Source organism: Asparagus officinalis, chromosome 2 (genome assembly GCF_001876935.1).
Source record: "Asparagus officinalis chromosome 2, Aspof.V1, whole genome shotgun sequence".
NCBI classification, from domain to species: domain Eukaryota; kingdom Viridiplantae; phylum Streptophyta; class Magnoliopsida; order Asparagales; family Asparagaceae; genus Asparagus; species Asparagus officinalis.
This window is the reverse complement of record NC_033795.1, coordinates 55420340-55432365: the sequence shown is the minus strand read 5'-3', so window position 1 is coordinate 55432365 and position 12026 is coordinate 55420340. Positions and strand designations below refer to the sequence as shown.

General features: G+C 38.9%; 1 protein-coding gene across 1 annotated transcript; it reads left to right on the top strand.

Annotated features, from left to right (window-relative positions):
- Positions 208–9120, top strand: LOC109831196 (root phototropism protein 2). Its single transcript, XM_020398531.1, has 5 exons — positions 208–451; positions 628–703; positions 820–1197; positions 3209–3919; positions 8605–9120. Exons 1-5 carry the CDS (start codon positions 270–272, stop codon positions 9118–9120), a joined length of 1863 nt encoding a protein of 620 aa, XP_020254120.1. The 5' UTR covers positions 208–269.

The following is a 12026-nucleotide window of genomic DNA, read 5'->3' as shown; positions in this document are numbered from 1 at the left end:
GTGATGTGTGGATTAGAAAACAACTCTCTCACTACAACCCGAAACTTGATAAGACAAAAAGGCTTGGAGGAGATGCGACTCACCACGGACTAAATTGTAAGAGAGAGAGAGATTGATTGATGGTAGGATGTGGGGTCAAAAAATTGTGTGTGCAATAATAATCAATTTCTTCGTTGAATTTATGGAGGAGACGCTATTCACCACAGACTAAATTGAGAGAGAGAGAGAGAGAGAGAGAAAGAGAGAGAGAGAGATTGATTGATGGTGTGATGTGGTGTCAAAAAATTGTATGTGCAATAATCATTTTCTCCGTTATATTTATGGTTGATGGGTTGAAGAAGTTGACAAAGTGCTTTCCATCAACCATTAAACGCTTCATCTCTTCTGACATGGCCAACTCCTCTGCTATCTCTCAGGGTCTCTCTTCAGCCATGGAGCGAACTGGCCAATGGTACTTACTTCATTTCTACTTCTTAAAAACAAATCAAATATATGTTACAGTTATTTTCTGCTAACTTTTCTTTTGCACTTATTTTGGTTTTTTTTGATTGTCGAGTAATCTCTCAATTATATTCCGATATTTATCATCATGTCAATTATTTTGTTTTTAATTTTCAATTATCACAGGGTATTTTCACACGACGTTCAGCTTCCTACTGACTTGGTCATTAATGTTGGCGACGCCACTTTCCCACTTCACAAGGTTATACACCAAAATCAAATGCGTAGAATGTCACGGAATTATTACCCGCACATTAGCCCTACAAAGTTCTAATTAAACGTAGATCTCTACTTAACTGATATTCTTATCGGATTTAGTTCATCCTGATGGCCAAGAGCGGCTACATCCGAGCCAAAATCCTCGGATCCAACAACTCAGACCCGACCCGTGTCGACCTCTCCCAAATACCCGGAGGCGCTCAGACGTTCGAAAAAGCCATCAAGTTCTGTTACGGAGTCAACTTCCAGATAACGGTGTATAACGTGGCGGCGTTGCGTTGCGCTGCGGGGTACCTGGAGATGACGGAGTGGGTGTGTGACGGTAACTTGACGAAGCGGACAGAGGAGTTCTTGGGCCAAGTGGCGTTAAAGACGCTGTTGGGCGCCGTTACCGTGCTGAAATCGTGCGAGGGGTTGGGTTTGGTCGCGGAGGAGATTGGGCTCGTTCAGAGATGCGTGGAGGTCATCAGCTTGAAGGTAGAATTTGCAGTTAGTACTTGTAAACGAACAATTTTGCACAACTTGTCTCCATATTCTCATATAAGGACTTTTGCTATATTAGTCCCTTTTTCATATTTGGAAATTAATCCCTGACATGATTGAAGTTGTTGTTGGGCCCCCTGATCTTTAGTTCTTTCTGAATTAGCTACATTAACATATTGGTATTTTCAGTTGACCACAATTACCAATAAGGTATTTTTAACAATTTCGGTGTCCATAATATCATTTTTCTTACTGGCAGCAAGAAATCTGGCACGAATTGTTGTTGAAAAATTTTCTTCCACCCCCGACCTTTGAAGTTATTGTATCTACACCCTCTTTCTCCTTCAACATCCTCGCTCTCTCTCATCAATGGAGTTCCCTCCTCCTTCAATCTCTTCAAGATCAAACTCACACTCTAATCTAATTGAGTATTAGCTTGGATGAAGGCTGTTGAATTTGTATTAGGATTTGGGTTTGAATTGTGGAAGGTTGAAGACAAAGGGGGGATATTCATTGACGAGAGAGAAACAGAGGGAGAAGAAGGGTATTATTATTGGGTAAGGGGTGGAAGGAATTTGAATTAGAAAAGTTGAAGGAGGAGGATGATGTATATTTTATAATTTTAGGAGGTCAGAGGATGTAAGAAAATATCCAAAAAATCTATTATTAGGCCCCCTAAAAATATTACTAATAGTCTTTATCTATGCTAGAGCTTTTAAAAATAGGCTATTGTAAGAGGGGGTCAACTAAAAGTACCAATTTGGTAATTTAGACTTTTTGAATTAATCACTCAAATTTTTGAAATTGCTATTAGGTTCCTAATTCCTATAAGTTGTTTCAAATTAATTCGTCTAATTGCGGCTTGTACTCTTCATTGAGGAACTAATTTAAAAATAACTTAAGAATCAGAGGTCTTATAAGTTTCAATAATTTAGGGAACTTCATTTAAAATAACTTAAGAATTAAGTGACTTAATATCAATTCCATGATTTGAGGGATTAATTTTAAAATATGAGAGATTTAAAACAGTAATATCTGAGAAGCCTTCACATATTTTTGTGTATGCGAGTCTGTTCTACTTGGTAAATAATTTTGTTTCTTTTAAATATTTAGTAGTTACTTCAAACTCTTGAATGAAAAAAAAAAACAGTTAAGCATCATTTGACATTATAGAGACGGAAATAATTCATGGGAACAAGCAATTGAAAGATATAGAATCCAATTATTCATTTAACTAATAGTTGTTTAACTTGAAAATATTTTCATTTCATTGAAAATTATGTTGTTAATTATTTTAGATTGATATTTTTTGGTAACTTTTTTAGATTGATATCTTAATATGACTAAGTTTTACAATGTTATCAAACATGTTATCTAGAATGCAGTTTGTTTAAATTGTTGGGATCATCTCTTACTCTACCAGTAAAGTGGTGATTAATGGTATTTGGCACACTTTATTTTGATGGGAGATACTTGACAAACCTAATTACTTAGTTTGAAGTGTTAACGTTTCTATTTTAAAGTTAATAGATCCTGCAGTCACTAGAGATACTATATATATATTTATTTAATGTAGTTTTTAAGGTAATGTGCATATTGGCTAGTGTTTAATTAAATTCATATAATACAACATATTGGCTAGTGTTTAATTAAATTCATATAATACAAAATTTACTTCAATTTGGATATAGCAGAGCTCTCCAAAATTTCAGGCCAGAATTATTTCTCTTGTTCCATCTAAATATTATGTTTTAATTTCGATAACCATATCTCGCAGAGTAAAAATACTATCAGCATATCACGGAAATGATCTAACCCATGTAGGGAGGCAGTGAAATGCTGAAACTACCTTCTACTTGGAATTTCTACGAATTATTACGCACCGCACTATATAGCGCACTATATAGGGTGTTCTCAAAGCATTCCTACTCTATCTCACAAATTCTGAATTTTAATGTTTTAATATTTTATTTTATTTTATTTTTTGGATTTTTTTTCCCATCAGGCTTGTAATGAGCAAAACTTCCCAACCTGCACCCCGACAGACTGGTGGCTCCCGGAACTCACTTCCCTCACCAATTCCTCCTTACAACAAATCCTACTCTCCATGAAAACCCATGGCGCCTCCTCGAAAACACTTTTCGCTATTATCACCGCTTTCGCCGAAAAATCCTTCCCCGAATTTATCCACCCTAAAAACTCCGCCCTCCCCTTACCAGATCCCTCACCTGCTATCCGTACCCACCAAGCATCCCTCCTAAACTCCATAACCCACCTCCTCAAATCAACCTCGATACCTGTCCCTATAAGTTTCCTGTGCCTTCTTCTCCGTGCAGCCATCTTTCTGAACTCCTCAAACAACAGCAAAAGAGAACTAGAAGTTCAAATCGCCGCCTGTTTGGATCAGGTTTCTGTTGGAGATTTGCTTGTGATTGCGTTGGATTGTTCGGGGCAGCGGGTTGTGGATATTGATAGCGTGAGGAGGATAATTGGGTTGTTTGTAGAGAAGCAGGGAGGGGGTTTATATGGTGGAGGAGTGGTGGGATGTTCTGCAACGGTGCAGCAGGTAACAAAGACTTTTGATGCTTTTGTCGGGGAGATTGCTGCTGATGAGGATCTTGGTGTGTCCAAGTTTGCTGGAGTTGCAGGTGCTTTGCCAGAGTCTGCGAGGAGGTTTGATGATGATCTCTATAGGGCCGTTGACATCTACTTGAAGGTCAGTGTGTTCCATTTCTATACCAATTGTTTATTTTTCAGTAAGTTTAAGCTTTTATTCATCTAAAAGAAAATCAAGTACGTTTAATCATCCAGGCATATACCTGGGAACATGGGAATACAAGACACTACATATATGTAATCTTGAAGTCGGAGTTCGAAACCGGAAATAACTCCGACATACATCACCCCAAAATAGACACCCAATCTTGAAATGGTGGAGGAATAGGACTATGTATATGATAGTTAGAAGATGATCAACTCAGAGCTCTTACAAACATTTGTATGTATAAAAGTCTGAGGTTTCTTTCATTCCAAATGCAATAAATGTTGTGCCAAAAGCTGTGTCGAGGAACCAAACCAAACGTCAATCCAAGAGAGCCAAACGAACTAAATATCAATGCACAAATAAAACACCAATTTTAACATGGTTCGACAAATTGCCTACGTCCACGGGGCAAGAAAGGGGATGTGGTTTTCACTAATAGAGAAGAAGAGTACAAATTGAGATTACAACTCACTCGAAGGAACAAACTAATCTCACCAATAAGCTCTTAATCTCTCCAAACAAAACCCTAAACAAATAGCTCAGAAATATCTCTTTTTTGTGCTCCAAATATCCCCAATTTGCTTCTCCCAAATTCTCTCTTCCAATTGTTCTATATATATATAAATCCTAAAATCATAAACATACTAGGAATTCTAAATCAAAAGCCAAATCAAATTAGGAATCCTAATAACCTATTACCAAAATAGATTAGGAATCCTAATAACCTCATGTTACCAAAATAGATTAGGAATCCTAATAACCTCATGTTACCAAAATAGTTTAGGAATCCGCTATCCAACAATTCTCCACTTCGGCGAAGTTTTCCCAAAACTTAGCCGACACTAATACCAACCAAACATCTCACTTATTGTGTCCAGTACGAAGTGGAACAAATCCACGACAACGGACTCAATCCACAATAAGTCGAGAACCAAAACGAGAATACGAACAAACTCCAAATGTCGGTATCAACTCACCAAATCGGCTGTATCAAAACTGACTGCCTACGTATCCTCTTACCCAAGGAATCAAGCTTTCACGTAGTTCACCCAAACGGCCTCCAAAGGCCCTCAAACAAATAAAAAAGTCTGCAACTCTTCCCCAATATCGCCAACGGATCTGCAACTGATAGCGGCCCCAAACTGATACAAATCAAACACCTCCATCTGAGGTGAATCAATGGCCGTATCCAAATCATGTCCACCAGCTGCAACCGAATCCAAAACCAATCCATCATCTGCATTGGCCGTATCCAAATCATGTCCACCAGCTGCAACCGAATCCAAAACCAATCCATCATCTGCATCCGAAAGCAAATGATCCCCAACCTGTGTCACCTCAGCTGGAATCCCAAATGACGCAGTATGATCTGGAATATATGGAATAAGTTCCACCCAACGTGAAGTAGCATCACCCTTCATCTGCTGTGATATCCAAACGACCTGATCAACACTCTCCACCTGCCGAGAGTTAAAAGTGACACTCCTGCTCAGAACAAAATCAGAAGCTCCCAAACGATAATCAAATGAGCCTCCGAATCCCAAACGCGCAATCAGATCAAATCTCACATCCTCGATGTGATCAAATGCTGGTAACCAAATATCCGACGCCGATCAAAATCTGTAGCAGCTCCACCAGATCCAATAACTCCTAATGCAGCAGTCGGCGACCTATGACTAAGATAACCTAAATATGTCGAAGCTCCAGAACCAATGCTCGATAACCAACGCCGATCCTCCTCCAGAAAGGAACGACCCATCGAAACTATCATCTCATCTTGTCACCCCAAAGTCTCCACATCAATGAAGTGTCTCCTATTACTATGAGCTCGGCACAAACGTAAGAAAGGACCCCTACCAAAATTAGAACAACGAGTTACTTTTCTGTCAATATACTTCTTTCAATTGTTATTGACTTCTAGGACTTTACACTAACGGGAACTGGTCGCGACCTAATAATGCCTAGAACAATCACCAACTGCGGAAACTACAAAACGATTACCTCCCAATGATGCCTCCTTGGAAGGCCCCCAAATGCCTAACTAAACACCTCCTAAAAGACTTCTCGCTCGATGGATAGGAGTGCCAAACTCCACCTCGGTCTTGCTCATCCCAATGTGCTTAAAGGACTTTCATCTGCAGGTCAAAGCACTCCTCAACAACCTATGCATGACATCACCAATCAAATACCCCAGCACCAAACAACGCCACAATCTAGACAAATCCAATGAAGTCGTCAGAGCTCTATCAATCACCGTGCTCCCAAGCAAATAGTATAAGTTACTCTTTCTGACGCCCTTCATCACAATCATGAACCCAAATGTAACCTTCAAGCGTGCATCCGTCAAGGTTACCCTATAGCCTGCTGCCTTCAAAGCTCCAAGTAAAATGATGTTCTTCTTCAACTGAGGAACGAACCTCACTCCAACCAACTCCCGAATCATCTCGTCACTCATCCTGATCCGAACGGTACCGATACCACCAATAGAGCATTTGTGATCATTCCCCATGAGCACGAAATCCCCTCTTTCCAACTCCTGAAAGCTGGAGAACCAATCCCTCCTAAGGTAAATATGGTATGTAGTGCCCGAATCCAACATCCACTCTGTAGAGTAGGTAACACAAACTGACGGTAATACAGATAATGAGTAGCCTGAAGAATTTGAATCTGAATTGTTGCCACTAGTCTTGACAATATTCACCTCTGAAGCTTGTATAACTTTTTTCTTATTCTTTCCGGCTTGATTATTCAACTTTGGGCATTCAGCTTTCTAATGTCTATCTTCTTTATAAAAAGCACACTGATTCCTACGAATTCCAAGATGTGCTCCTCTAGAATGTGACATTCATGAGTTGGTAATTCACTAATGCAGCGGTGACCTCACTATATGAAAGAGATGCCTTCCCATTAATAGGAGTAGGGACAAACGTCTCATATTCCTCGTCGGGCAAGGAACTCAACAATAGCAATGCCTTGTCCTCATCTTCAATAATGACATCTACATTCGTCAAATCTGTAAGAAGCTTCGTGTAGTGGTTATGTGATCACTAATGGATGTCCCCTTCTTCAATTGGAAGCGATGAAGCCTCCTCTTCAAATGCAAGCGGTTTTCAACGCTCTTCGTCAAGTACTTTCTCTTTAGAACCTCCCAAATCTTCTTCGCAGAAATCTCATTCATCACATCATATTTTAGATCTTGAGTGAGACAAGACCTAATCACACCACACGCTGTCCGATTCATCTTTTTCTAAACCTTCTCACCAATGTCGTCCGGTTTTCCGTCCAACTCCAACGTATCTTTCAAATTCTGCGCATTGAGCGCATCAAAGACTTCGCATAGTCAAAGTCCAAAATTGTTAGTGCCATTGAACTTCTCCATGTCAATCTTCATCGAGTCGATACTCAAACTTTGGACAATCTTCACACCTGAAGAACTACCCTCAACTCCCTCTTTCTCGGCCATAATCCTCAACACACCAACAACAAATGCGGAAACAAACGAAGAATAGATCCAAAACTGAGAAAAAAAGAAGCTTTACCGAAAAAATCCCACCTTTCTCACCAACTGAAACCCTAGACGAGCTTCCCAAATCGATCTACTCCTCTAAATAGCCCAAGCGTAGCCCGAGCTCTGATATCAATAAATAGCTGCAGCAAGACCATCTCTTTTAAGTTTCTTACTATAGTAATTATCTCTCCACTTAGCATTAATTGTACCAATGCATGAAGAAAACCCCATTCACAGCTTCTAACAGTAAATCACATCCAATCCATTAAGCCATGTCACACAGCAGTAGAGAAAGGAAAAGAGAAGAGGAGATGGTCAGTGATTTTCAGCATTAGAGGGACGTAGATAGCACGTATTACACAAAAAAGAAACCCATATGACATGGCCTACCTTGTGTCAAAAGCTTCCTGTGAGCAGCGATCTATAGAAGCGATCTATAGAATATGAGCTTGTTTAGGAGTAGAGAGCTTCCCCCAAAGATTACAACTCCAATTAATAGTGAGAATGTCATCAATCAGGATGTCATAAGCAGGGACAATGCTGAATTTGCCATGAACCAAACATTTGGATAGATGAGATAGTGCATTCTCTTCAGATCCTCATTTGCGCAATAATAAGTTTCTAACGTTCAGGATTTACTAGCTAGTTTTGTTCTTTAATAGTTATCTTTCAAAATCCATAAATATTGTCCATTGTATTATATATATCCTTATGTATTGTAACTTTTCCTATTTCTATATTCAAAATGAATTACAATCTTTTTTCCCCCCCAAAATGAATTATAATCATTTAGCATATATCTATATATCTGCTTGGTCAATTGTTTCATACGGAAACCAACTTTCTTGAACCTGAATTGTTATATCATATTTGCTAGGGATATATACACGTCTTATAAGAAATAGATCTAATTTCTTGTTATTACAAAACAAATTGTAACCGTCATAAGTGTGAATATTGTTGGAGTATAGTCATTGGGATAAATGGTATCTGCAATTATTTTGATGTAAAGACTATTAGGTGATATTTATCTAAAAACAAATTTCACTGTAGCACATGAGTTTACATTCGTTTTATCACATAAAAATGGTCTCATTTGCGGCCTATGCTTATGTTATTCTACGAACAGGCTCATCCAGGGCTGGACGAGATCGAGAGAGAAAAAGTGTGCAGTGTACTAAACCCTCTCCGGCTCTCCTACGAGGCCCGTCTCCACGCATCACAAAACAAGCGCCTTCCCCTCCAAGTCGTCCTCCATGCTCTGTACTATGACCAGCTTAAGCTCCGCAGCACTGCCACCTTTAATGACAACATCGATCCCACTCCACCGCCACTCAGCACTGCTACAACGGCGCGCAGCAGGGCGGTGGCAGATGCGTCACTGATGAAGGAGAACGAGGAGCTGCGATCAGAGCTTACGAGGATGAAGCTCTACCTATCCGATTTGGAGATGACCAAGAAGGTGGGCTCTGGAATCAAAAAGTCGAACACATTCCTGGCGTCGGTGTCGAGGACTTTGGGGCGGGCTGAATCCGTTCAAGCAAAGGGTTATCCAAGAGATACTCTCAATATTGATGAGGGATCCATGGGAAGTGTGGCGCGCGTGGGAGTAGGCCCAGGAGGAGAAGCTTTTTCCATTTCTTGATGGGATCATGGACTATATATATACCCCCCCCCCCCCTGCGCGTATTTAATTGAATGGCCAAGTTTTGATTGGTGGTTGTGGATTTTAGGTTGATTTTGTAATATTTGGCAAGGAGTGTTTGCTGATTTTGTTTTGTTTTATTGAAATTGACATCGATCGCGGCTACATTGATATCAAGTTATCTTATTATTTAATTAGGGGATGATATCGTGATCTTTTTTAGGGGCAAAAAGCCTTCCAGGCCCCCAAAAAGCCAAGTGAAATGCTTCCCCACCGCCACGGGACTTGGTCAATGAGTGTTTTAACCCCTAAAAATAAAAGCAATCTTGTTTCTCTGAGCCCCCCCCCAAATTAACAAAACCCAAGACCATTCTAAAACTAATGTGAGACCATAATACCCATTCTTCTCTCTTATCTTTTTTTATTAAAATATGATGGAGGCATTATTTTGATTATTTTTGTTGATTTTCTGCTCTCTTTATCGATGAGTACGCAAGAGGATTGAGTTGGAAAGCATTTGATGATGTGATTATTTATTATTTTTCAGCTTTTTTATTATTTTGCGTTGTTGTATTGGGAGGTTGTTAAAGTTACGGGTTGATTCGTTGAAGGTTACGGGTTGGTTGTTAAGGTTAAGGTTTTGTTGTTAAGGTTATGATCCTCTCTCTCTCTCTTTCTTTTTTTATTTAAAAATATGATGGGGATTATTTTATTATTTTTGTGTTTGCTCTCTCTCTTATCATGATGTAGCGCCAGAGAGGAATAGTTGAAATGATTTGATAGAGGATATATTTTATTATTTTCGTATTTTATTATTTGGTTGTTGGTATTGGGAGTTTGTTAAAAGTTTACGGGGTTGATTGTTAAGTTACGGCGTTGGTTAGTTAGCGTTAAGGGTTTGTTGTTAAGGTTTGTGGATGTTCGTTGTAAAGGTTGTGATTGATTGTTAAAGGTTACGGGTTGGTTTTTGTTAAGGGTTAAGGGTTTGTTGTTAAGGTTGTGAATCTCTCTCTCTCTTTCTTATTTTAATTAAGATATGATGGGGATATTTTTTAATTTTTGTTTTTCTCTCTCTCTTATATCAATGATGTACCAAGAGGATAGTTGAAGTGGATTGATGAGGATTATTTTCATTATTTTCGTTTTTTATTATTTTGGTTGTTTGTTATGCGGAGGTTGTGTAAAGTTACGGGCTTGCATTGTTTAAGTTACGCGCCGTGGTTGTTAAGGTTAAGGGTGTTGTTAAGTTATGAATTCTCTCTCTCTCTCTTTTTTTTATTAAAATATGATGAGGATTATTTTATTATTTTTTTCTCTCTCTCTTTATCATGATGTACCAAGAGGATAGTTGAAATGATTGATGATGATTATTTTATTATTTTCGTTTTTTATTATTTTGGTTGTTTGTATTGGGAGGTTGTTAAAGTTACGGGTTGATTGTTAAGGTTACGGGTTGGTTGTTAAGGTTAAGGGTTTGTTGTTAAGGTTATGAATCCTCTCTCTCTCTCTTTCTTTTTTTATTAAAATATGATGGGGATTATTTTATTATTTTTGTTTTCTCTCTCTCTTTATCATGATGTACCAAGAGGATAGTTGAAATGATTGATGAGGATTATTTTATTATTTTCGTATTTTATTATTTTGGTTGTTTGTATTGGGAGGTTGTTAAAGTTACGGGTTGATTGTTAAGGTTACGGGTTGGTTGTTAAGGTTAAGGGTTTGTTGTTAAGGTTGTGGATTTATTGTGTAGGTTACGGATTTGTTGTTAAGGTTACGAGTTTAATTGTTAAGGTTACGGGTTTAATTGTTAAGGTTACGGGTTTAATTGTTAGGGTTACCTATCTAAAGATCCTCTTGGTACATCATGATAAAGAGAGAGAGAGAGAGAGAGAGAGAAATAATAAAATAATCATCATCATATTTTAATAAAAAAAGAAAGAGAGAGAGAATGGTATTATGGTCTTCACATGTTTTAATGTCTTGGGTTTTGTGTTTTGGGGGCTCAGAGAACAAAATTTTTATTTTTAGGGGTAAAACACCTATTGACCAAGTCTTGGGGGTGGGAAACACGTTCACTTGGCTTTTGGGGGCTGGAAGCATTTTTCCCTTCTTTTTATTGAGCATAAATTAGAAAGGAGTATAATTGGTGGAGTATGATAAGTGCTAAATTAAGAAGGAATCGTAAATCTCTAGAAATCATAAAAATCATAGAAATTGATAGGTATTTGTGGAGAAAGCATTCAGTGTACTGAATATACTAGAGGTGGCAGTTTTTAACCCGACCCATCAACCCGACCCGACCCGTTTATATTGGGTATGAGTCAAGTTATATGGGTCGGGTCATAAACGGGTCAACCCGAACTGACCCATTTATTAGATGGGTAAATTAGGATTGACCCGAACTGACCTGTGTAACCTGTAACACAAAGAGCTCACCCGTATACGTGCATAACACCGCGATTGAAAATTCGGGCCGTCACATTCCTTTGTCTAGCAACCCGTCCTCTCTTCGTCTCTCATAAACGAAATCCTAGATTTCCCATCTGCGTGCGGCAGCGAGCTGCAGCGAGGAGCGAGCGGCGGCGATAGGCGAGAGGTGACAACGAGTGACGGCGAGCGGCGTCGTTTCATCAAAAGTGACGACGAGTGACGGCGAGCGACGAGCGGCGACAAACGGCGAGCTCGATCCTCTCTGTAAGTTCTCTCTTTCTCTCTCTAAGCTTCATCAAAATTAGGTTTCTTTCATTTTGCTCAAGTTTCTTTAAATTAATTTGATTCAAGCTCAAATGTTCCATTTCCAGAGTTGATCATTGGCTTTCATGTAAATTAATTTGATCATAGATAATCTATTCCTCTTTCGAAGGTTTCATTCAAGCTCATTTATTGCCCAATTTGTGATCTGTTGA